Below are 27021 nucleotides of genomic sequence, written 5' to 3' on the forward strand. Positions count from 1 at the left end.
CTCTCCAATGCCCTTTCTGTGCCCCCCCCCCCCCAAATTTCCCATTGTTCCTTGTCCTCTTGGCCACAGTTGCATCTAATTGCCACCCTGCTATCACACGTGTCATAGCCAATTCCCCAGCACTTTCATGTCATGGCCAGAGCTGTGGAAGTCCTTGGAAACCCCCAGGCCATTAGGCAGAAATAAATCCTTCCCACCAATCTTGCAAAATCCAGTGTTCCAGGGAGATCTGGAATCTGTGTTCCTTTAAAGCCAGGAGCTGCCCACATCCGCAGGAGGGGTGAGGAGTCAGGCTGACCACCAGCCTGGCAATAGCTGCCTCTGCAGCTCTCCTCAATTGGTACCTCAGTCTGTGGAGGGGAGATCATGGCTGAGCTTTATAATCCCTTCTTGGATCCCTTATGGTGGCCCCATTTCTTGTGCCAAGACAGTCTCAGTGCTCAGGTAGCAGGATAGTGTTACACTCCTTATAGTGTGTTTCTGTGATAACTTTGCCTCCTGCAGTGCTGCTCAGCCTGACTGGAAGACGTGGGAGGTCAGGGTGTGATGAGGGAAGGGCCAGAGGCACTAATTGATAAGGTAGCCTGGAGCTTCCCAGTCCTGCCTGCTTCTGATGCATACCCTTGTACTGGGGGTGGATGGTGGAGAGTGCAGAGGCCACAGGTTGATGGCGGGCTTTGTTCTCCACAGTCTCAGCGGACGAAGACTGCCTGTGGTACCTGGACAAGAATGGCTCGTGGCACCGTGGCTTTGACTGCGAGTTCTCCTTTTGCTGCGGCAATTGTTACCACCGCTACTGCTGCATTGACCCCATGAGGCTCATCACAGAGCGGCAGCAAAAGCACTGCCTCGCCTTCAGGTGAGAGGACCACAGAGCTGGGTGGCCCCCCTGCTCTATTCTACCCTTCTTCCACCATCAGAGCTATGATTCTTCTGCATTGAAGCATGAGGGAGATGGCACTCAGCTTCTTGCCCCTTGTGAGATTGGCTGTACTCTGGTGCAGGAAGAAGACAGTGCTGCTGGGTGTAAGGCATCAGTCCTAGCCTATGATCAGCTGCCCTTATTTCCAGGTTTTGGAGATATACAAAGGCCTTATGTGTGGGACATCTCAGCCCCTGTACTAGCTCCATTTAACTACTTGGGTGCTGACCATGAGCATATCTGAGCTCCTTTCACAGCAAAAAGATAGTAACAAAAGAGCAGCTTTCTCTTTCTTTCCAGCATGGAGGAGCAGGGCCCTGGCAGGCGCTTGGCTGGGGCTGAGTCTCTGTGTGTTAGGCGAATACTGTTGCATGTTGTCTTGGGTGCAGTTGCACAGCCTGGGCCTGACTCTCATTGCATAATCTCCTTCATTTGCAAGGTACCTTGTTTGTTAACAGCTACCTGGCTCTAGGGGTCATAGTTGTTGAGAAAAGTGATGGTGGCCCTAATACAGTGTGTTGTGAGTTATGGGCAGAGGATAGATTTGTGAGAATTTGGTCATTGGAGCCAGCACAGTACAACATGGGGCATTGGGGACTGTGTGTATGGTGGTCTTTTCTGCTAGGGTGCCATGATGCTGTGCTTTGTTCTAACTGAAACTTTTCCTAGCAGATCTGTTTGAGATTAGATCGGAGATGAGATGGGGGAGGAGATTTTCTGGCAAGAAAACAGGGGAGATCATTTGTATAAGTTGTTGGGGTGGGCTGGCTGGACCATGGCTATTTTGGAGATGGGGAAGTGGATACATGATCCTCTGGGAAGGAGGACATCATGTGTAACTGAACATGTAGGTAGTGATTGTCTGACTGGGGCTTGTGTTGTAGGGAGGAAGCATTTGGCCAAGGGTAAGGGCACGAGTCTTAGCTGCTCCATAGTAGGGACTGAGAGGAAATTAAGTGTTTTCCACCAGGAACAGCTCCAGATGGGTTGGGAACTACTTCAGTTAACTTCTCCTGAGCCAGGCATGGGTCACTCAAGCACTAAGTCAACAGGAAGGAAGCTGGGAGAGGACTGAATGCACGAGTAGCTGGATGGGCTGGGAGGGAGCTGTGGGCTGGGAGAGCTGTGAATGGGGAAATTGTGATATGATAATAGCAAAGTGAGCTTGTGTCTGATGAAAGAAGGCAAGCAGGGTTAAGGTTGGAGGCAAAGAGTACAGTGAGGAGGATGGAGTTGGTATGGATGGGGGTAGTGAGAAAGGGGAGGGGATTTGGATGTGGATCCTGGAATGTAGGGCTGAGTTACTCCCTTCAAGCTGCAGGTCTCCATGTGCAGCAAGCAGCTGGTATGAGTCTGTGCAAAATCTGCTTAGTCCAAGGGCAACTCTTGACCCTGTCCCTAACCCTTCCTGCTCGTGCCTCACAGCCCCAAGACCATCGCTGGTATTGCCTCTGCTGTGGTCCTCTTCATTGCTATCGTTACCACCATCGTCTGCTGTTTCATGTGCTCCTGCTGCTACCTGTACCAGAGACGGCAGCACATGCGGACACCCTTTCAAGGTAGGAGCTGGGGCTGGAGCCAGCAGGACCTCTGGAGGAGGGGCGGAGGGCACCAGGCTGAGAGAGCACCTGCGAAACATTGTCTTATTTTCTTTGTCTCTAGTTCAGGGGAAGAGTTGGGGCATGCATGGAGAGTTGTGGAATAAATGAGCACTGTCCTCTATGTGCCCTGACTGGGCGGGATCTTGTTGGGAAAATAGTGTCTGACCATGTACTTAAAAACTGCCTCACATGCATGCACTCCCCACAGGGAGGAATTCAGATGGCACAAACTTTGCCTGATGTTTGAGCACTTGATATCACAGCCTCAGACATGTCTTTTTCATAGCTTTTGTGCATGTAATGTCTCTGGTTTTAAAGAGTAAACTGACCCCCTCATGGGAACTCTTGTCACTTCACATCAGGTCAACACTCCCCCTGGGCCCTCAGCAGGACTGGGAGCTTTAGATCTACTGCGCAGGCCCCTGTCAGTCAAGCTTATGAAGTTAGTGGCACCAATAGTGGGTTATCCCCTAAACGGAGCCATGCTGGAAGGGGATGGGACACTTTGTCCGTGGCTATCTGCTGCGGCCCTGTGGAGGGGTTCACTCGGGAGCTGGTTCTGCAGCCCAGCAAAGCCCGAGTGTCAATGAGAGAGTCAAAGTGGTGAGTAGGCACTATGCACTGCTCAGGAAAGAGTTTCTCTCCCTTTAGAAGTGCTGTGGGAGGCCAAATCTAGTGGTCTCCCCATGGGGCACAGCCCTGGCCAGGGACACTGGTTGGAGCCTCGTCTATACAACTTTATTGCAGCTTCCTTTGCCAACCCTGTGGTGAGATGCGAGTGTAGCAGTGTGCTTGAGGCAGGGCCCAGGCCAAGTGGAAGCTGGCTGCATTAATTGCCAGGCCTGGATAGAAGCCTGCAGGTGGCTATTTTCCTCCCTTCGTTGTTTCCAGGGTTATGTCCCGGGGGACTGCCACTTCAGTACGCTCTGCAGGGGCTGGATAGTTTTGAGAGGGAAGGGGTCTCTGGGGGTGGCTTCCTGGGATCTCTTCATGGTGTGGTTTTATTGTTGGGTTTGGGGTTTTTTTTGTTTGGTGGGTGTCTCATGGTAGGTATTGTGTGAAGGGCCAGGGTAGTTTAGGAGTCTTGAGGGAGCTGTGGGGGCTTTCTGGTGGATCTCTTGGGAAATCTCAGGAGGAGATTGTGCTGGAGTTTCCCATGAGTGATTGTTCGCTGCACGGAGGGGCACTGTGAATTCTTTGGGCTGAGAGAGATCACCTTGTCTTTGTCCCACAGGCCAGGAGATCCCACTGTCCAGCTACCCAGCTCAGCCCCCAGTTATGTACCATATGGATCCCAAAGCAGGACCCATACCTCCACAACCAAACTATGCACCAGTGGCTGTTTATCCACCCACAGCCCCCTCTGCACATTATCCGATGTATCCAGCAGGCCCCCCACAGTACAACCCATCAGGTGAGAGTGGGAATGACTCTGAGATTTCTTCTTTGTCTCCCAAACCCAGGGTTTGGCGTCTGTGACCTGATCCCTCTGTCCAGAAGGGTTTATGAGCTCCCATTGTTTTTCATAGGGTGAGATCAGGAGGGGGTGCTTGGGGAGAGGGGAGGGGTTTCTTCCTTGCGGTAGGGGCTCTCCATGCTTTCTGGTCATCTTTGAAGACCTGGCTTCATGTGACTGTCCTCTACTCATGGATCTGCTTTGGCCCCCCTTGCACTGTCTTTGCCTGCTGCTCTCTGGGGTGAGCTGCCCCAGCTTCTGAGTGCAGGGCTCTCACCAGTCCCAGGAGAGCAGGCCTCCAGAGTGTGGCCTCTTCATTTGGCAGGAAGGCAGCAGCCCTAAAGAGGCTTTCTGTGGGGAATACCAGTCAGTTAAATCTTACCTGAGGACCAGGTCTTGCTTTAAGTCATGGTACCCTGTACAGGTTAAACTCTCAAATCTATCAGATCTGTGAGGCCTTTAGAGTAATCCTGTGGCGGTGGTACTTGGGGAATGCCAGCTGTAGCATATAAGGCCAGGCTCAACCCTGATTTCCTACTTCAGGATGCAGAAGTCAGATGTCCTGGCTCTGTGTGGGACTGGGGGTGACTTGGGGGCCTGCGTAGCTTGGTGCCAGCCTGCTGGTTGAGCAGAGATAAGCTGAGGCCCTGGCAATCGGCACAGAAGGGACAGGCCCCTCACCTGGGGAGCTGGGACTAGAGCCCACACCTTTGGCCCCCAGACATTGGCCTGAGCTGCAGGCAGCTCCTATAGCAGGTCCCTATAGCAGATGGGCAGGGCTGGCACAGCTGAGAGAGCAGTGTCTCCCACCATCTCCAAGTGCCTTAGCAGGGCCTTTCCTCCTCTAGAGTAGTAGGGAGTGCTCTCCCCTTTGCTCCAACCTGCTGAATGACACTGTCCCTTTCTTCCTCCCACAGCACCTCCTCCCTACGTCCCTTCACAGCCAATGTACCCTGGAGCCTGAGGAGACCAGAGAGAGACTAGAGTAAGCACATTTTCTCCAGGCCTGCAGCTTTGACGGCTTCTCTGCTGCATTGTACATGTGTATTGTGCTGCGTTGCCAGCTGGCCCAGACCTGTGCATGGTCCCCAATGCCAGCCATTTCTCATTGTCCCATTTTCCACCTCACCAAGTCATCTGCAAAGAGCAGGACCACAGGCCCTAAACACCCCTCTTCCTCCCTGCTTTACTGAGGGGGCTTCTGGCTCTCCCTCCTGCTTTCCAGGCCAGGAAATGACCACAAGATTTCCAGCACAGGATCAGGTTTTCCAAGCTCTGCCCCTGGCTTGGGCCTTGCCTATGAGGGAGGGGAGGTCTCTGGGGAAAGCCTTCATCATCTACTGCTAACAGGGGCCTGTGTTGCTCCCTCCCAGGGTAACATTAACCCTTTAGATGGGGCCCTGCCAGCCCTGATTGCCGAAACAGAGGGGTTGAGGAGTTCAGCTTGGGGCAGCGAAGAGACCGTGACCCACAAGAGATTGTGGTCCTCCCCGTTCTCTCGGTAGCATTTCTTTCAGGGGGCCCAGAGTGCTCAGCATCTGGATGGTGGGGGCTCTTGGTTCTGGTTGGTGCTGGCATGGCTCTGAAGCTACTTCCTGCCTCATGCTGGGTATGGGCATGGGGGAGGGCTGGTGCTGGTGGTGCTGAGATGGTTGCAGGTATTCTGTTGCATCAAGCCTTCCTGTTCCATCAGAAGAACCGTTGAATGTAGGATGGGCGACCTTCTGGGTTTGCAGGTTTTGTCATGAGGCCCCGAGGGGCTGCAGAACAGCCTCCCCCACAGTGTTCCCTGCTCCGGGGAGTGCCCCAGCCCTCTGGGCCACAGGGACATCCATGGCAACTGTCAGATCACCTACATTTAACTTGGATCCTCCCCTGTTCCCACTGAGCTCCATCTCCATCCAGGTTTCTCCGCTGAGTAGGGCCACACTGAAAAGGCAATAAGGTTTGTGCATGGCGTGGGATTTCCTCCTGTTCTCTCACCTCCCTGAATGCCATCCTCTGCCCAGGCTATTGGCTCTTAGGGGCACTTCCCTCTAACCCCCACCCTTGGCAGAGAGTCTAAGGTAGCTAATTCTCCCCCACAGTCTCTCTCATCCCTCATGCTTCTGGTTCCTACCAGTTCCCCCTTCCCAGAAGAGGATCCAGCACCTTCCCACCCTGGTGGGCCTGTGTTCCTTGCATTTGCCCACCTGAGGTGGCCATGACCCTGCTGGAGTCTCAGGTGAGCTAATGGGCTTACCAGGTGTCCCTTTGCTTCCATTCCTTAGCTGCTTTAACAAGCCATATCACCCTGTGGGCCACAGCTCTCTGGCCTGGCAAGGGAGGTGGTGTTTGGAGAGGCCGCAGTACATACATACAAACACAAAGGCAGCACTTGTGCGAGGAATGTGCTGCTCTAATGCAGCTGCACACTGGCTCCTTTGTGGAACAAGTTCCCTGTGCTGCAGCCCCCTAGGGAGGCTCCCCATGAGCTCAGTCCTCATGGGTAGTGGGGTCAATGGCCTGATTGTGAGGGGGCAGCCTTACGTTGCTGGCAGGATCTCGCTCTCAGAGCAGGGGTCAGCTCCTCTGCAAGTGGTCGCAGGGTCAGAATCTGATTTGCCCCAGAGCCAGGTCTTGTAGGTATCCTGGCCATCGTTCTCCCAACATGTGGGACATGAGCCTGGTGCAAAGGCCCTTCTGTCTCCAGCTGCAATAGGAGGGACACCCACAGGGCAGGGTGGGGGCTCATGTAGCAGTGACCACATGAGGGTTTTGTTGTGCCGTTGCTGGATTGACCAGGGCTTAATAGGCCGCCTCCTGTTACAAGAAGTCCCCTTTGCCCTAGAAGAGCACATGGGTAGGGACTGGAGCTGCTGGTACAATCATGAGAGACGCATGGGAGCTGGGGACAGTGCACTGACCGCATGGCAGCCCCTGCTGGTTCCCTGGTGCCTCCCTCACCAGGCCGAGCAGGCTTCTCTCGCTGCTTTTGGAGTTAGGGAGTCGGAGTTGGGAGCATCAAAGTTCTGCTCCCAAATGTCATGTGGCTCTGGCTCTGTTGACCCTGTGACAATCCATCACAGTGAGCTGGGGAACCCCCTGCTTTCTGCCTCTGGGGAGTTGTCATTGCTGTACTCTCAGTGATCTGTAGTGAGGGTTGGGGCAGGCTTGGCCCCAAATGGCTTGGCGGGTAGTGGCCAAGAGGCTCATACCTGAGCTGCCCTGGGGGACTGGACTGGCAGCTTCAGCCTATCCTTCCAGGGGGGGATGATGAGACTTTCCTTAAGAACCCCTCACATGCATTCATCAGCCTCATGCTTCCTGACTATGCACCCGGGAGAGGGGGAGAGGACACATATATCCTACTCAGTAGGGCAGGCTGGAGAAAGGCTCTACCTCTACTTCTGGTCAGGCTGGTCCCTTCCCAGTCCCGTCAGCTCTTCTGCAGGCTTCAGAGAGCCTGTGGAATAAGCAGTAGGTATCAGTTGCCACCTTGGCTGTAACACCAGTGTGTTGGCTCTGAGCAGTCCTGTCCTGCTGTCTGGGGTTACTTGGGCTCAGGGTCGTGGTCCCTCCTATTTGGGTTCATTGTATTTGCCTAGTCCCTAGGACTGGTGGCAGGACAGTGAAGCAAGGAGTGCAGTATTTGCCTTAATGCCCTGCCCCTATCTCCTGTTTCCATGAATCAGACCTGCTGCCCTCTCTGCCCCTGCTGCATCAGATCCTGACCTTGGCAAGGCTGCTGTCCCATCAGTGGCAACACTTGGTCTTGATGCCTCAGAGCAGATACTCTACCCTACTATGTAGCACCGTCCTTTGGTTATGTCCTGCCCTTAAGCATGGCGCTGTCCCTTTTCCTCAAAACACAGCTGAAGAGAGGCATTGAGCTGCCCTGTTACCCTGCATGCAGTGTATTGGGCTGCCCTTTCACAGTGTGGAGTCTGCTCTTCCTTGCTGCCCTGAGTCATGCAACAGCTGAGGCCATGCTGTGTCCTAGCTGGAGCCACACATGCTTCTGTCCATGTTCCCTGAAACCTGTGGAAAAGCTGTAAATAGAAATGAGCTACCTTGTTAAATGTGGTAGAGTGCTTTGGTGCTGACTGCTGGCCACAATGTCACACCCAAGTTAGGATGTTGCACCTATTCCCAGTGGCAGTCCACTGCTCTTCAGCTTGAGGCCAACGTGCATGCCTCCAGTGCTGCCCTCTACTGGGCTAAACTTAAGTTAGAGCAAGGATCATTATCATCATCATCCACCCTGGCCAGCTGCCTAAATCAAGCCACAGGATTACACCCATTGGCTTCTGCATCAGGACTATACCTTGTGGAGGTGCTAGCAGTGGATCCTAAACTTCATTGGTTCCTGTGCCATCTTCTTTAAAAAAAAAAAAAACTGATTTGAAGTGAACTGATGGCATATCAAGTTCATATCCTACCAGTGAAGCTTGTGGAGCCTCCAGGCTAGAGCATATCTAGAAAGATATGCCTGGTCTTGATTTAAAGACTGCAAGTGATGCACTGTGCCCCAGGCATGTTGTTCCAAAGATAATTATTCTCCCTGTTTAAAATGCACACTTTAACTCTATCTAGTTTTAAATATTTCTAGCTTCTGCTTCCAGCCCTTGGACGTTGCTTTGTGTTTCTTCTGCTTTGCTAATGAGCTCACCACCAGCAGAACATTCTCTCCCCTGCAGGAACTTGTAGACTAGGCCAGCTCCTAAGCTGTTCTTCAGTAAGCTAATGGAAACAACTCATTGGTGCTGACCTCTCATCACTCTTGTCCTTCTCTTCTGACTCTTTTCTAAGTTTTCAGCATCCTTTTGCAAGGGAAAACAGTGTTTTAGTCATAATATCATGCCACCTACCTGCCTGTACCACTCAGGATTCCTACCTTTACATCCCAGGATTATGGGAGCCCTCTTAGGCACAGCAACACAGTAGAACCTAGGCTCATGTTCAGTTGTTTCCACCATGACGTTGTAGGCACTGCTTTCTGGGATACAGTTCCCCATCCTATAAGTGTGACTGACTTTCTTTGTTCCTAGATGCGTGATGGTGCATTGACTGTATGAAACCAATGTAAGGTTGTGCTTAACAACACTCAACAAACTGGATCATTCTGTATCAGTGACCTGCTTTCATCATTACTTACCAGTCTGCCAGTGGTTGTGTTGTCTGCAAAATTATCCAGCAATGATATTATTGTTTCTTCTGTATCATCAGTAGAGATCTAGAATAGCTTTGGGCCAGGATCAGACCCCTGCAGGACCCCATAGGAAACGTTCTCACTGGTTCAAGTTCTTCATTAACAATAATATTGTGAGATCTGGCAGAGGGCTGGGTAGTTTTGCACCTTACAGACTGACTAAAGCAGAGATGCATAAGGTTTCATTGATCTACCAATAGTCTATTTTCCATCCATTTAACATGGACTGTAACAACTTTGTATTGTACTGTTTTTTAATCAGAATATTGGTCTAATTAAAAGGTGGTACTGAGTTAGACTCCTTACAGAGATCAATAAATACCTAAATTTGTAATCCCAGTAAAGAACTACCATATTTGTTTGACAAGACCAATTTTCCATGAAAATCAGTTGAATAATGTTAACTTAATACCTCTTGTTTCTTTATTGATAGGATCCTGTATCAGCTGTTCCATGCTTTTGTCCAGGATCAGTGTTAAGCTAACCAGCCTATGGGCATCAGGATTGTTCTGTTTTGTTTTTTTTTAAGGATCAGCATATCAGTTTTCTGGAGTTGTTAAAAAATTAACATTAGCAATTTGGAGAACTCCACGGCCAACTCCTTTAAAACTCTTGGGTGCAATGTATCTGGACCTGCTGATTTAAATTTATGTAACACAAGTAGATGGTATTTAACTTTTCTTCTTAATTCCTGTATTTCATTCTTTTGTGCAATATTGATACGTTGTGCAGCGTGGCTTTAAATACAGAAAAGAAATATTTATTGATGTCCCTACCTCTTTTACATTGACATTGTTAATTCCACTGTCTCCAAAGAGTCTCAGGCCTCTGCCATTGTAAAGATCCTCTTTGTTCCTAATATATTTAAAAATTCCTCCTAGCTGTCCTCAATAGCACTGGCTGTGGCTTTACCAATGATCTGTGGCATTGCATCCATGCTTACATGTCTGCACAATACCCCCTGCTGTCCGGGCAAACTTAATGCATACCTGTGCCATTGTGTGAAGGAGCTATGCCAGTTGTACTGACTCACTTGTCTACTACTGGATGGCCCAGAGTTTATCCATTTCTGCCACGCAGTATACTGGATCAGTTATTGAATGGCCTAGGCTGATAGCCTGTCTGTCTCTGGTAACATGGCCAAAAGCAGAGGCTTCCAGGAGAGAGCACCTTGCACCACACTGGGAAATGTCTTCCCCATGCCTTTTGGGGATCAGTTTTGTACCTTGAAGCTTGAGGGTTCTGGGCTGTAGATCCAAGGGGCTGAAGTTGCCTTCCTGAAGCCCTTAGTGAAGCATCTGTGCCCCAAAAGCTTTGACTATGTTGCAGTGACAGGTCCAGGGACTTGAGCATGCCTTACTGACCCAAGTCTGCAGGCACTGTCCAAATCACCAATGTCATTGAGGCTGCTCCAGGCCTGTCTCCAGCACCTACTCTCAGGCCTGCTGGAAACCAGGGCCTTGGGAGCAAGTGCAGAGGGGTGAACAGCCTCAGGAGGTTTGGCACATGCGAGTACTGGGCTGGTCAGGTGTGGTCAACCCCCCTGGTGGCAGGATAACCACATAGGGGTGAAGACCGGTACTAAGAATATCCAAGATTTAGGACGCCTTGTTCTCAGCACATCATAGTGATTAGCCTAGGCAGCTCACTACTCACCATCCTCACTGTTTTGGATCTCATGCTGCAGGGCTGATCTCTCCCCCTGCACTACTGGGGAAACTCGCCCTCACTCAAGGTTCTGGGACCAAGGGCCTAAAACGGAGGCAGTGCATTTCATTCAGGATCTAGGTCCAAGTCTTTTTGTGCCTCTAGCCCAGTGGTTCCCAACCTCTTTTTGCTGCGACCTGCTGCTGGGAGTGGAATGTGGGATGGGGGCAAGGGAGCTCCTAGCATGTGGTGAGCTCATCCTTAGTGGGTGGCACCACCGGCATTGCCTCCGTGACCCCCATTTGGGTCGTGGCCCAAGGTTGGGAACTGCTGTTCTAGCCCTTAACCCTATTGCCTCAAAGCTGCTTAGGCACCTATTATAGCTGTGAATATTGTCTTGCAAAAAACATGGGTGCTGACAGAACCAGGCAACAATTTTGAAGACATCAGGGACACCTAACTACCACACTTATAGACCTGAGCACAGTTGAGGATCTGGGTTGTGGAGACTGACATCACTGTACACAAGCAGCTGGTGGCCTGTCTGAGGAAGCTAAGGCCAGCAGCACTACAAACAGTGCAGGGGGCAAAATCATAGGACTCCTATACACGTGCAGGGAGGCTGCTCCAATGCGCAGTTATTACAGCACATTGGAGCAGACTTGATAAACTGAGTCTGGAGCATAGTAATTACTGGGCATCATTACTGGAACACTTTACCTAAAGTTTGTTTGACGAACTTTAGGTAAAGAGCCCCCTCTGCCATTTTGGTTTGGGGGCACTGATACATGTGACAGTCTAGGTGCTTTAATTAGCATGGCTCTCGGAGCCTAAAGCACCCCCCAGCCTCCCATAGCACATGTATAGACGCCCGTATTGTTCAAGCACTACAGTTCATGGTGAGTCTCTCAGAATGCAATGCCCTACTTAGAGCTCCAGGTCCCGGGGTCAGATGATTCCGTCGGAATCCAGGCTTCAGTTTATAAGAACAAGATGTTTATTTCTGAGTGACCGTCCATTGCACAGCCTGACTGTAGGTGTATAGGTGCCAGAGTACTTGAGCTTGGAGACTTTTTGCTTTAGCATTTCCCAGGGACAGTTTTCCCCAAACTAGTGGTGTCTGGGGTATGATTTTTTTTCTGGATTAAAATTGGTGGTGCACTTTGCTCACTGGTCCATGTGCTGGATCTAATTTATGAACCCGATCCTGCTCATGGTGCTAACCCAGCTGGGGCCCAATCCCTCCACATGGGGCCAGTGTGGCTGAGGCCTGATTCAGGCATGTGAGGCCAGCCCAGCAGAAGCACCATCCAGCCCATTTTTCATGGCACACCCTTTGGGACTCACTGCCATAGGACATACCCTAGCCCCCAAAAGGAGATAGAGAGGTATGTGCTTCCCATGCTTTAGTTGCTTTCAAACATTAAATGAAGACAGAACATCAGTTGAATCCATTTTCCCCAGTTTAGGCCCACACTGTGACAGACACGTTGGTGGTAGATATACCGTTCAGTTCAGCTCAGCTCACTACCCACCCCAAATCCCCCTGACTTGAACCTTTTCAGGGACCCTTGTCATGAACTGTAGCTCTACAAGCCATACAATAAGTGACCCTGCACCTCTGGAGAAAGGCTATCTACACAGTTTGTTTTCTGGTCCCAAACAGGAAAGGGAGGACGGTGCCTCATCTGGAGTCCAAAAAACCCTCAAAGATTTCATTCACATACATAAGTTCAAGATGGTTACAATAGTCATCAACATAGCATCTCCACAGAAGAGGGGATTAGGTTGCATCTCTCTCTGTTCTTGGCCAGATTAATTTCTGTACTTACATGATGTTGCATACCAGATACATACACAGGTACGTGGTCCTGATTCCAAGTTGCTCATGCTCTAAGGAAGCATCTAAGATAACAGATTGTTCTTGGCCTTTGGAATACCAAAGCAGATGGTCTCAGCATATTCATATCCCTCCATGACAGATGAGACCTCAAAGATGCCATTCACGAGATGATATTTGTGGACTGGCGTTATCTGCAATAGACCTATTTGTGCCAGACATCATCAGGAAGTCTCAGACCTTCTACTCCAGGACAGGCTTGTGTCCAGGCTCCCTATCCAACATCCTGCTCATTCTGTGGTCAGGAATCCTCCTATATGACTTCTTGACCACAGCTAATTCTATGCCTGCTCTGTAAAGCCAGACAAGATTCAACCTAGACAATCATGCTGGCTCCCATGTGGCCAAGTCCATTCTGGTATCAAGATTTTCTTGCTAATGTTAGTGAGGAACCAAGAAAAATCTTGAGCGAATCCTGGATTCTTTGTTGTTGGGCTCTGATCCAACATGCTTCATCCAGATAGGAACTCCCTACATCTCACAGCCTGGATACTGGAGTGGGAATGCACTGTCCCACTCAAAGACCTCCTTGTTAAATACAGGGAGGACTCAACCGCATGCACTTAGCTAGATAAGTGATCCTGATTCTCAAGATGGTGCCAGGACACTAAAGTCTCCTGGCAATTCTTCCATTCTTACTATAGTGCAGTACTTGTTTGTTCTCAAGTAGACAGACTTGGCCATCCACTTGACCAGAGTCTACAGAGCTGCCATTGTGGCTCACCATCCATTGGGTTCATGACCAAAATGTTTTCTTATGGACTGACAAAGGTCTTGTCTCCAGTTAAAGATGCCAGCCCACTGCAGGATCTAAATGTGGTTCTTCTATTTCTGATGGGGTTGCCATTTGAAGCCACAGCAACATGTGCTTTGCTTCACTTACCCAGGAAACCAGGTTTTTTATTAGCAATTATCTCCACAAGGAGAGTGGGTGCAAGCCAAGCCATCATGGTGGATACCACTTTCTATCCAGAGAAAATACCCTTTGAGGATCTACCTCGACTTCCTGCAGAACCTAGTCACAGAGTTGTGCCTTACTCAACAGGACAGCTCGTTAGCATTCTTCCAAAAACCTCACCCCTCCAGAGCTAAAGTGGAGTTGCACGCACTTGGTATGAAAAGAGCTCCGTCTTTCTGCCTACACAGAACAAAGCCTTTCAGAAAGTTTCCTTGGCTCTGTCTCCCTAGCAAAGAGATCTAAAAGCATGTCAGTATTGACACAGAGACTGTCCGGTTGGGTATCAGACTGTCAGGCTGTCTTGAGACCACCACAGTGGAGTTGCCTTCTGTTACACCAGCTCGTAAGCAACTTCCATAGCCTCCCTCCACAGTGTCTCCGTGACTGATATCTGCAAGGTAGCAACCTGGAGCATCATTCATATCTTCACCAAACAGTGCAGTTGCAGAAGTCTTCATAGAATTATAGAAAATTAGGTTGGAAAGGACCTCGAGGTCATCTAGTCCAACCCCCTGCTCAAAGCAGGACCATCCCCAACTAGATTATCCTAGCCAAGGCTTTGTCGAGCAGGGTCTTAAAAACCTCCAAGGATGGAGATTGCACCACCTCTCTGGGTAACCTGCTCCAGTGCTTCACTACCCTCCTAGTGAAAAAACTCTTCCTAATATCTAACCTCAACTTCCCTTGCTGCAACTTGAGACCATCGCTCCTTGTTCTGCCATCTGCCACAACTGAGAACAATCTAGCTCCATCCTCTTTCGAACCCCCCTTCAGGCAGTTGAAGGCTGCTATTAAATCCACTCTCAGTCTTTTCTTCTGCAGACTAAATAAGCCCAGTTCCTTGAGCCTCTCATCAGAAGTCATGTGTCCCAGCCCCCTCGCCATTTTTGTTGCTTTCTGCTGCACTCTCTCCAACTTGTCCACATCCTTTCTGTAGTGGAGGGCCCAAAACTGAACACACTACTCCAGATTTGGCCTCACCAGTGCAGAATAGGGGGGGATAATCACTTCCCTTGACCTGCTGACAACACACGTCCCAATGCAGTCCAGTATGCTATTAGCCTTCTTGGCAACAAGGGCACGCTGTTGGCTTATATTCATCTTATTGCCCGCTGTAACCCCAGGTCCTTTTCTGCAGAGCTGCTGCCCAGCCTGTCCTGGTGCATGGGATTGTTTTGTCCTAAGTATAGTACTTTGCACTTGCCTTTGTTGAACCCCTTTTGGCCCAACCATCCAATTTGTCAAGGTCTCTCTGAATCCTAGCCCTACCCTCTACTACTCCCCCCAGCTTGGTGTTATCTGCAAAGTTGCTGAGGGTGCACTCTATGCCATCTTCCAGGTCACTGAAGGTATTGAACAGAACTCCACTTGATACTGGCTGCCAGCTAGACATCAAGATATTAATTACTAACTCTTTAAGCCCATGATCCAGCCAGTTCTCTGTCCACCTTACAGTCCATTCATCAAGCCCGTACTTCCTTAGCTTCCCTGCAAGAATGCTGTGGGAGACTGTATCAAAAGCCTTGCTAAAATCAAGGTATACCACATCCATTGGTCTCCCCACATCCGCAGAACCAGTCATCACATCATAGAAGGCAATCCGGTTGGTCAGGCATGCTTTGCCCTTGGTGAATCCATGCTGACCGTTCCTAATCACCTCCTCAAAGCTTAACAATGGATTCCTTGAGGATCTGCTCCATAACCTGCTTCAGGGCAGATGCAGCATTTCAGTAAGGCAGTCTTTCAGGATTCTTGCATAGACCTACCTGCCTTGGAGTCCCCCACGGTGAGAATGCACATATGAACAAACTGCTCAAAGGAGAGAGTTACTTACCAGTAACTGGAGTTCTTCAAGGTTTTGTCCATGTGCATCTAGGAACATAAAACTGAAGGGCGCCCCAGAGCCATCAAGCCCAGTCCCCAGCACTTGCAGGTAACTTATCTGAAGGAATCCCCAGAATCTTCCCTTCAGTTCTTTGTCTACAGGGAACAAAATCCCCAAGACACCAAACACACCTAATAAAATGCCATAGGGGAAAGCAGGGGTGACAGAGGTGCTGCCAATGCTCTGCTTCTGCAGCAGTAGGGAAGCAGCTGGTTAATCTGCATCCCAGCCTCCTCTCTGAGTTGCATACAATTTAAGACAAAGCTGAGGATCAAGAAATACATCCCATCCTTTATCCCTGCCCCTCCTCCATAACACCTATTACTATGCATGGGGAGAAAAGGGAATCTCAGACCTGGAGTACTGTAGTACTTATGCATTCACAGGGAGTATCTGCACGTGAACAGCACATCTCAAAGAACTCCAGTTACTTGCAAATAATTGCTATTTTCCAGCCCTCCTGGTTGTGGGGGAAAAAGTTCAAAAGATGATCAGTGTTGTAGTCCTGATGGTTCTGGGAACATGAGAGAAGCAAGTTTGTTTGGTAATGTCTTTTACTAGGCTAGCCTGAAGCAGCTGTTAGACACTGCTTCAGGCATAATGTGCCCTTTCTTTTTCCCAGGCCTTGCTGCACAAGAGGAAGCAGTTAACCTGAAGCAGCAGTTAGCACAGTGCAGGCAAACCTCCCCCCACCAAGGCCTCCTGGCTCTAGAAGCTACAGGCTGCTGACCCCAACCTAAAGGCGCAAAAGCCAAAAAAAGAGAGAGCAAGATGAAAGCAAAAAAACGCCAAACAACAAATTAAACGTTCATTTGTTTGGGGAAGAAATCTCAGCACCAGCCAGTATGAGAAATATTTGCTGAAAACCTCAGGAGGGCCAAGGCAGTGACAAGGCTGCATGGACCAAATTCCACACTAGCACTGGGGGCTTATTCTGCCTTACACGGGGCAGATTTCAGGGCCTCTTAGCTTTGCCCACCAACTGGTAAATTCACCAAGCACCATCATTTGGCCACAGTGTTAACAATAGCAGCTCCTGGCTGGACAGTGCTACTGCTCGTTCCTGTAAGCACAATATGCTCTGCTAGGAATGCTTGCAGGGGGCAAATGTTATGGTTCCTGAATAGGTGTCAGGCCCTTCTGTAGCCACAGAGTCAAGGACAAGAGCTGGAGCATCTGCAAGGTAATGGCAGGCACCTTCTCAGCCACAGGGTCCATCCTCAACCTCACTAGAGACGCTTCAGCGCATGTTGTTGGCTGCAATGGGCATTCCAGCCCCAGTCTCCCCCAAAGAGGAGGCAGGGAAAGACTGAGCGGCCCTGCCCCCACATACACCAGAAGGCAAGGCGGCTGCTGGGTTTAACGGAAATCCCCGTTTGCTCAGGCAGGGTTAACTGAATTCATATCGTCTTTGGCTTTGTGCTCCTCCACTTCTCGCCTTGGGCTGCCAGTTCTGTCCACCAGAGGGTAGCACAGCTACACACTGCCACTGCAGGTCTGGGGCATTTAGGAACGGGTTGCTGTGGGCAGAGAGGTCTGCTTTCCTTCACAGCAACACCTGGCTAACAAGCTGCATGAGGCTTGTCACCCAGAGCAGAATAAGCAGCAAGATTTTCCTCTGGGACAGCTCCCCAAGTACAGGGGCAACAGGATGAAGGCTCTGCCCCAGGACTTGGCATTGGGCAGTCTTGCTCAAGTACTCTGGTAGATCAGCAAGGCCCTTGCATTACTGCTATTGCAGACCTTCCTAGAGGGAGCTCTGGGGACGAATGCTTGAGCCTGAGTTTCCAGCTGCTTCTTAACACTACCTACTAAATTGCATTTAAAGGAGCTAAAAATACCCCTCTTTGCTGTCATGACATATCTATTTAGCAAGTGCTGGGGTGAGCACAGAGAGCGTCAAGCACAATGGCCTGTGCAGCCCACCCACAGCCGTCTCAGCATTAGATGTTTGGAGAGCCACATTAACGTGGTTCCTGCACTGCACCGCCAAAGAGTGAGGGCAGTGCTCACCCTGCCTCTCACCCCGTTGTTTTGCCCCCATGGGGAATCCAACAGACAAGGGCTTTAGCTGCAAACTTCCCACCGTGCACAGCTGGAGCCAAGAGGTCCTGGCCCAGTCAGAGACAGAGCAGATGGCACAGACACGCATGAACACAGCTTACGCAATTGCTCCAGGAACTCAACTATTAGCAGCATTCGTGAGGGACCTCTGACAGCACGTCCTCAGTCCCCACCAAACCCCCTTTGGGCAATGCTATCTGGCATATATGGCACTGCCAGGAGGGCAGCAAACAGCACAACCCTTGCCCCTGCAAAGGTGAGTAGACAGGGGATCATGGCTTCCAAGAGGATACAAATTCCAGCTTTAGGGAGAAGTACTGCTGGTGACTGCCCAAGAAACACCTTTTCAACACAAAGGAGCTGAAATTATATTGACAATCTAAGGTTCACATGTAGCACGGTACCTGACAAAGGAAGCCTCAAACTTCCCCGTCTCCTACTGCTCTACCCCTAGGCCACTCTCTCCAAAGCCAGCTGCCACCTGAGAACATGGAACAACTGATTAGAGCAGGGGTGCTCAACCCCCAGCCCACGGTCCAGCTCTGACCCCCTATACCAGGTCATCCAGCCTGCAGGGCCCCCCACAGGTCCAAATGTTTGGCACTGCTCCCCTGCTACCAAATTTCTGGACCTGTGGGAAGCCCTGCAGGTTTGACAGCATGGCTCTGCATGCTGGACTGGGCATGCAGGTAGTGTGGGACCTGATCCCAATGGGCAAAGCCAACTGCACACCACTCACCTTGCCCATGGAACCAGAAGCTTGAGCACCACTGTGCTAGAGGATTTCCCCCAGAGCCATTCAGGCTTCCAAGCCTCAAGAGCAACCAAAGCTGACTCCTAATGAGAACTGGCTGAACATTTTCTATCAATAGTTTTTCCAGTAGAAAATGGGCTGCTGACCCTGAACTGGAGGCACTTGCTTTCCTCAAAATGTTTTTTGGTTTTTTTCTGATCAGCAATGAAAATGTCAATCCCTCCTCTTCCTTCTCCATTTTTGGATGTTTTCATTAAAATCTTGAAACTTATTGCTGAGGTTAGGAATATTTCAGCCATCTTTACATCTTAAATGACCCAAACATAGGGTATTCAAGCTCTTAAAATGCCTTTCATATGCAGAATTTAAGGCAGAAGTAAATGAAGCAGGTTGAGATCACTTCAGCCTGAGCCCACTCCAGTGCTGTGATGCCAAGGTGTAAAGCAGGCAAGGATAAAAATGCTAACCTCAAATACAAGGAGTTGGTTCTGGACCAAATGACTTGGCCAGAATCTTGCGGGGTGGCCAGCAGGGACCCCCAGTCTCTTAATCCAGACCCTTAATCACTAATGAGTGGCAGAACCAAGCAATTTATGCACTCTCCCCCAAGAGTAGTATAGCTGACTGGATGCAACTTGGCTGCCATACTGGAGACCTAGGCTCTATTTTCTGTCCTTGGGCTATTTATCCTATCTCTGCAAGCTGGAAGGGACCATGTTTGTTGCTATGAAGAGTTGTGGAGTGGCCAGAAATATTAAAACAATCAGCCACTGGAAAGGAGACTTGAACTCATGGCTTCACAACTCTTAGCCTTCTGTGCTGTCCTGGAAAGGAAAGATGCCTTACTTTGAAATACAGTGCTGGCATTTCATGCAGGAATACAGCAGCCACTGAACTAGAAAGGAAGTCCAAAAGTTTCTCTCATTAGGGGGATTGTGGATCTAATCTTAGTACCAGATCCTAGATCTCAAAAAGAGCATCTCATGGATTTCGGTTTTACGTGGATTTCTCCTTCAAATTAAAAACGGTGGTTCCATACTGTGAACTCCAAGACCAGCTGGCTCCCAATTTGCCCCACAGACTCTCTCAGGCACAAAGCAGCAGTTGAGAACTCAGACCAGCTACATTACAGCAATGGCCTTTAGGTGGAACGAGATTGTTTCAAAACAGAAACAGATGCTGCAGTCATAGTTACCACCAGATCTTTTTCACTACCCTGTAATGGGTCATCCCCACTCTGAACAGGCTCCAGAGTCCTGACCCTGAAGCATCCACTAGAAAACAGAACTTCCCCAGACAGAAAAAGAGCTATAATAACAGTTTGCCAAGGTAGGGGCTCAGGGCAGATCTGCTTTGAACACACAAAAATATAAAGCTCAGATGAGCTTTAAAAAAAAAAAAAAAAAAACACAAATAGGTCAGGCAAGAGATGCAAGCACATATTGATTCTCAGCCTTTTTGATCCCATGGCCCATTTCCCCCCAAAACTCTGCCTTTTGCTTCACAGCCAGCCTCCGCCAAAACTCCATGCACAGCCTGACACCCTCATGGTCCATTTAAGGGGTATGCCGCAAACGCATGGTAGCTCCAACGCAGAAGCAATTCACAAATGTAGCTATGGCACTGTGCCTGGGCTGATCTGCTCAAGTTTCCCAGCAGGACTGATCAGTTTGCCAGCAGTACCACATCGAGACAACTCTGCTGCTTCCTGTTTGGGAGATAAGGCAAGCAGTCTGGGGTCTCAGCATGACACTGCCTGGCACTTCAGAAATGTCCAGAGAAAGGGGCCACCAGCAGCACCTCCATAGCATGCCAGTTGAGAACCAACAGATTAAACACTGTTGTGCTGCAGAGCTGAAGGAATTAGCCAAATGAGTCATGGGTAGTTTAAGAAAACACAGCAGGATACTTAAAACTGAGGAAGGAACTCAGTACTGGCCATCACTCTGCAGCAGGGTTAAAACATCTGCCCTAATCAAGCAAAGGAAGTCACTAAAGACAATAAAGGAATCAGCCAGGCTGAGGTGATCTCAGATAACCAAGACGTCTGATGTTCAGAGGTGCAGCACATCCACAGCTTCTGCTATGGTAGGTGGAAGCTGCTTGTTCTCAGCTCCCTCAAAAACTAGGACACTAAAGGCACACAACTTTAGACTCCCAAATATTCAAACAGCAGGACAAGCAGTAAAGAAGAGATCCATCAGATTGCAATGCACCACATACCAAGTACTTCAATTTTAGTCAAGCATTTGATGAGATTGGGCCTGAAAAGCAATGCTGGTAAAGTGACTGAGGGAGCAGGTATGTGCGTGCGAATGGGTCTCTCAAGGGACACTGAGGGAATTGGTTTGGTCCTTATTGATCATAGTGCACCAGGCAGGTGGGCGGGCGGGCACCACTACTGCTGCCTGCGCTGCCTGGCCTGCCTCCTCCCGAGAAGCAGCTGGAGGCAGGGGCGAGCACCACTCCTGTCTGGAGTGGGGGAGGGCAAGAGTGCTGCTGTAAGCATTGGCTGCTCACACATGTGCGCATGTGTGCAGCACCCATCCTTAAGATCAGCTCTGAAGATGAAAGCGGAGGAGAAAAAAGCATAATCCTGTTAACAAATGACACAAAATAGAAGGAGTTGCCAACACCTGCGAGGATAGGAAAATGAGAGAAGAAAGAAAATTAACAAACAAACAAGAAACCCCCACACACATCATGCTACTTGAGAATGTATAGCTGGGAGAAATAGCCTCAGCAGTACAAAACAGGAAGGGGAAAGATAGGAGCCAGCTATATTCTGGGAGCCAGGTGGAGTGGGGTGGTATGCAGTGTATTATATGGCTAGGCCTATGCTGTCCTGCACTTCCCTCTGCAGAGGCACCAGATCAGGAAAAAGCAGCAGTGACACCCCTGACTAGCCCATGAGAAGGTGTCTGGTGGCTGCAGCTATAACAAGACATTTTCAGTCTGGGCAGCAAGTTCTCAGCTGCTAGAGGAAAACAAGGGCCTCAGAAAAGAGCAAACAGGTTGGCAGGAACAATTATGGGATTCAGACAGTCATTTGGCTAAGCTACAGTGATGGGTCATGCAGGTACTTCCCTACTAGAGAGGCCATGGGAGAGCCTCAGCTTTCAGGCTGTCCCTCAAGGGAGCATCTGTTTGTTTGGACCTCTCAGCCAACCTTCCCATACACTCTGGGCTAGATTCTGCCCATTAGTAGAGTCAGGGACAAAACTGGCCCTGGGCAGTGGGAAGTGCCGTTTCTTGCTCCATGTGGATAAAAACACTAGAAAGGGCCTCTCATGCCCTGGGCCAAATGAGATCAAAGCCCTTCCCAGTTCCCACTAGAATAACAGAGGATGGTCTGGCTCCCACCCCAGGCCCACTCCCTTCTTCTGCTGTTTCTCCAGCTCTGCTGCAAAGAATTATGCTGGGGCCCTGGTCACTCAGTAGCTGGTAGTGAGGTCACAGGCCAGACTGCTACCACAGCAAGGCTTTTGAGATCTAGTGTCTGCATGGAACGGCACCACAGCTGTATGTAGCAAACTCCACTATTTGCCAGTTCTGTGCATTTAAGGCTTGCCAAACAAGCACTGCAAAAGGACCTCCTGGCCAGGAAGAGAAGCAAGATGCATCTTAGTGTGAACAAGTGTGTGGGTGTCACCCAAGGAAACAGACCTTCCAGCAGCAGCCCTGCATCTACAGGGCATCCACTGATCTCTTCCATATCTTAAGCAAGACAGAGTCCATAATTTGCCAAAGCACTGAGCCCCTAACTCCAGGGCAATTAGCAGGTGCTGCAAATACACAGCACACGTCAGGCTGGAGGTCCAGGAATTAAAACATCCTAAACAAGTGAGCATTTGGGAATATTTTTTACCTTACTGTTGTCATTCCTGAGAAAGCATCTGGCATTCATTTCATCTGACAAAGCAGGATGTAACCTATGAAAGCCTGCTTCTGAATCAGTTTTTAAGGTGCCACCCTGCCCTGCCTTCTCCCTGATAATGCAGCGATTTGAAGGGCTCCCCACCCTCCAGCAGTGTTGGCTTTCCCAGCTTATGTCATCCAAGATAAGTGGCCATAAACCAACTCTACACAAAGCCCTGGCCTGTCAAACTGAACCCCTTGGGGTGTTCTTTTAATTGCCAAGGTGCGTCATGCCTTCTTCAGGCTGGTGAAAGGAACGAGTTACCGCAGAAGCAACGTGGTAGGAGAGAGAGCAGACAGACAGAGTGCAGGGCTTTAACAAACAAACAAAAAAAAGATGCCAGGGTTGTAACTCAAGATGCTCAGACTGGGACCAGACACTGCCTGGGAACAAACACTGCAGAGTATGTGGCCAGTTTAGAGTTTTATTGAAGTGGAGAAAGGGCTGGGCAGGGCAGGGTTTAAAAAAAAAAAAAAAAAAAAAAAAAAAAAAAGGAGCAGCTTGGGGGAGAAACCAGTCCCCAAACCAAAATCTCTCTCCCATCAACTGAGCGGGTCTCTTATGTCTCTGCTCCAGGCCACCCCTTTCAGGGTTTCCCTCCCCAACAAGTCACAGTCCTCCCCCACACAGCCAGCTGCGTTACAACCAGGCCCTGTGGCCCCTCACTGCTTGGGGGTCACCTGCTCTCGGAGGTAGAGATCTCGGATCTCAGAGAGGCTGCTGCTGACACCACTGAGGGCCTCAGCAATGATGCGCAGGATGGAGGCGGTTTCCCTGCGGCTCTCCGCATACTCCCTGCGGAAAGCTCGCATTTCCTGCACCAGCTGCTCATTGGACTGGATGATCCGCTTCTCTGCTTGGCTGAGATGGCTGCTCTCAGGCCCCCCCTCCTGCAGCGACACAGTTCCGGGGGTCACGGGCTCACCCACGTTACAATTATTCAGGTGCTCTGCCTCTTGGTCAAAGATAATACTCGTGAAATCCGTGCCCAGTGGCTCCTGCTGCCCCCCCACCTCACTGATGACAAGTTCAGGTTGTGAGGGGTTCTGCGGGCTCCGGCTCCAACCTTCGCATGGGTCACTCGGCACATGGCCAGAGCTCCTGGGGAGCCTCCTCTCTGCTCCCGCGGTCACCCTCTGATGGATGGCCTCAGACGGAGGGGCGTGGAACGGTTCTGTCTTTACCTCCACGGGCTCTTCCTTCACCGACTCTTCCTTCACACCTGCCCATGGCAGAAAGAACACGTCAGACTGAACCAGAAAGAGAAAAGCAGGCATCAGGCCAGACCTAAGCAATAAGAAGGCTTTCCCCAGCGCTTCCCTCCCAGGAAGGGACTTTGTCAGGGAACCTGCACCTTGAATAAGCCAACTTTAGGCCCCACCCAAAAACTAACCATCACCTAAAAACATTCTTTCTAGCTCATCTGACTGCAGAGTACCCTGAGCAGCACCAGCTCCTGCCTGTGCCAGGGATCTCATGTGGAAGAGGGGAGCCATGGCAATAGGGTCACTTGTGGAGTTGCTTATTTAGGGGCTGCTCAGGTTAGTGAATGGCATGGGTGTGAACCCCTGGAGGACTGGGAGTTGAAATCAAGAACAGAAGAGACAGCTCAGATAAGGAAAAAGGGGAGAAGCAAACTGGAGGGCGGAAACAGGAGCAGCCCAAAGAAACAGGTCTATATTCCATTTGGCGTAAGTGCCCCCTTCCAATCCCAGTGGAGCCCCGAGATATCACTGTTACATAACCACTCTCCTCGTAGAGAGGCTGAACACAACCTCGAGCTGCAAAGCCATTCAACTAACCAGAGGCCATGCTTCACTCTCAGCGTCACACAAGCTTTCCACCAGGCTCACAGGGCTGAGGATAAATGAGAGCATGCCATCCTGTGTGCACATTCTGGACCATTGTTACCTGCCTTCTCCACACCTTTGCCCACAAAGTTTGCCACCCAGCCTGGCACTACTGAGCTGGCACACAGAACTGGATAGAGTTCTACACTGCATACAGAGGGTGCGTACAGTAGCTTTTAATGGCAGTTTTAGCAAACAAGGTGGCTATTCCAACTTAGGAAAGGGATTCTCTTCAATATACATATATTCTATTGGGAAGCAGCTAGGATAGCTACCACTGTATCTGACAGATCTAGAAAAGCAAGGAAACTCAGTTGAGTTACCTACCGGTACATACCTCGCCACTCTACCCACAAGCACATGCCTCTCACTACAACTGATTTAAATCTCTGGTGTAAGAAAGAAAAAAAAAAAACAAACTTTCATTGAGGGCCCAAACAGCTTCCACTACATTTTACAGAGGAAGAAAGTCATGATAGTGCTACACAGAAAATTCACATGGCAGCCCTGGAGACAACCCTGTGAGCTTTCCTACCAGGTGGCCACCACCACAGAGATGCTACAAAGAGCCTCAATAGATTTTGTCTGAAAGCATTCTTTGCAAGCACCAGTAAATTAAAGCCTCAATCGTGCAATAGGCTTCACTAATGTGAAGACCTGTGTGAGCACATGAGTCAACAGGCCTTGCAGAGTATGCCCTGGAAGATCCAACAGCAGAACGAAGGCCTAATACCTTCAGGAGACAAGTAGACAGCCAAACAGGGACAAAGCGGAGAGGTTACATGAGCCATCACAGGTCAGAGATGCAGGAGCTACTCCACAGCCAAATGCAGTTCTGGTGCAAGTACACAACTCGTAACTTTTGTTGTGTTGCACTTGCACCTTCTAGCACTGAATTTTACTTGAAAAAGTCTGCTGTTCATGCTCCCCTGGATCCAAACCCTGGAGAAGTAGTTCCTGCAGGAAGCCAAGCTGGCTAAGATTTTCTAACATGGGGTCAACTGGCATTCCGAGAAGCAGTTGCCAATTCTCAGCCTCCCTATTCTTTCAGCTTTGCCAGCCCTGAAAAGGCCAGAGATGGAGTTTTCCTCAATGAGGCAGACTCCAGCTATACAGAGTGGAACTAAGGATGATTTTAATCCCCAAAATAATACACAAGAACAAGTCTTGTTAGAACAAGCAATAGACTAATGAAGACAAGACAAGTGAAGCCTCTGTTCACAGACGTGCATTCAATGGCCAACTGCTGCTAAGTCTGGAATTAGATCACACCTTCCTGCATTTGCAGCATCAGGCTAGCAGTGATGAGATGTCAAGGGGATTAGTTAAAGCACTGACTATTTCTGAAGAGTCAGGAAAAAGAGAGGAATTAGCAGCAGAGTGCAGGAAAGGAAATCTTCCCTGGAGGAGGAATGTAACTCTGGCAAACAGTCCTGTAAGTCTAGCTGTCAGCCCTGGATCTGCAGAGGTAGAGGATGATCAGCACCCTGCACATCCCATTGCCCCTTCTCCTGTTATTGACACTGCAATTTCTTCCCTGCTCAAATCCACGTCCCCACCTCGGGACACCCCCACCCAGCTTCCTGGGACATCCATCCACACCCTTGTTTTCACCTTCTCCCTCCCCCATCCAGCGGGTGTACCCCTTGTGATACAGGCATGCACCACCTCTCAGGCAAGAGCCATTTAATCCCCGCCCCGCAGAAGTTAGTGCTTGACAGAGGGCCTTTGACTCTGAACTTGCAGAGCAGGCTGCCTACAATTCCTACGCTCCATTTCCATCCCAGCCCTCTTCAGTCCAGCATCTGCCCCTACATTTCCCTGAAATGATCTGCACCAAGATCTCCATCAACCACTTCCTGTGGGTGTATCAGGGCTTACGTTCCATCCACACCCCATCTGGCTTAGTGGCTGCTTTTGACATGTCACCTTTCATTTCCCGTCAGAGTTAAGCCTCTGCTGGGTTTCCATGAACCTGTTCTCTCCCGGTGCTCCTGTTTCCCCTAGCACCCCTCGATCCCAGTGCAACCCATGAAGACCCCCGCCCAAAGACCACCTGCTCTAATACATGCAGGAAATTACCAGCTACACACCTGACCTCTCAGCCAGTTATTACTGTTGCTGAACGGCAAAGGAGTGTGTGTACACAACCAAGACATCCTGCTACTGGCCTCCACCAGCCCGCCATGCTCTACCTCACACTGCTTGGACCGCCGGATGGTCATTTGTAATGGAAACAACAAAAGGCAATAAGTGGCAGCGCCGGGAGCGGACAGGTGCCTAGATCACTAGGAGAGGAAGCAATGGGAGTTCTCCTCCGAACAGCTGGGCTGCAGAGCTGGAAGATGGGATGCGTGGGGTATGCCAACCGTCTCACTGCATCCACCACCGAGGACCCAAAGGTTCCCGAAACCAGGGGGGAACCCCCCCCCGATACACGTCTCACCTCAGGGCCGGGGAAAGGGGGGGGAGGGCAGAGCAGAGCCTGCAAGAGCGTTTGAGAGGAGGGAGAAACTTGAGAAGCGGCCGCGCCTGGAGACTCCCGGGAAGGAGAGCGGCGGCGAGTGAGAGGGACGCAAGGTCGCGAAGTGACACGGCAATTAAGAGCGTCTGGCATTAGGCAACAGCTGCGGAGGTGTCACGTTGCCACCGACATGACAGCGCGCGGCCCTGGGCAGGAGGAGGAGGAGGAGGAGGAGGAGGAAACTTGTGCCCGCTCCGCTCCACGCAGGCGGCTCCTGAAGGGACCTCGTCCTGCCCTCGGCTCTCCAGCGGGCGGTGACAGGGAGGGGAGGCTGCCCCGGGGCCGGGCCGGGCCGGGTCGGCACTCACCGTGCGGGGCCACCACCTCCACGGGGACGAGCGGCGCGGGCG

At 50.3% G+C, this 27021-nt stretch overlaps 1 protein-coding gene across 2 annotated transcripts in view; it reads left to right on the forward strand.

The window, feature by feature from the left end:
• SHISA4 (shisa family member 4) overlaps positions 1 to 9858 on the forward strand; it is a 22090-nt gene extending 12232 nt beyond the window's left edge. Inside the window, exons 2-6 of one of the 2 annotated variants that reach the window (XM_006029893.3) lie at positions 691 to 859; positions 2348 to 2481; positions 3758 to 3937; positions 4897 to 4964; positions 9010 to 9858. In XM_006029893.3, coding sequence (XP_006029955.1) covers positions 691 to 859; positions 2348 to 2481; positions 3758 to 3937; positions 4897 to 4943 — 530 coding nt within the window. In that variant the 3' untranslated portion in view covers positions 4944 to 4964; positions 9010 to 9858. The remainder of the gene's footprint in view (positions 1 to 690; positions 860 to 2347; positions 2482 to 3757; positions 3938 to 4896; positions 4965 to 9009) is intronic. The other variant, XM_006029894.3, reaches the window with a different exon arrangement.
• The last annotated feature ends 17163 nt before the right edge of the window (positions 9859 to 27021 follow it).

This window comes from Alligator sinensis, unplaced genomic scaffold (genome assembly GCF_000455745.1).
Source record: "Alligator sinensis unplaced genomic scaffold, ASM45574v1 scaffold773_1, whole genome shotgun sequence".
Lineage (NCBI taxonomy): Eukaryota > Metazoa > Chordata > Crocodylia > Alligatoridae > Alligator > Alligator sinensis.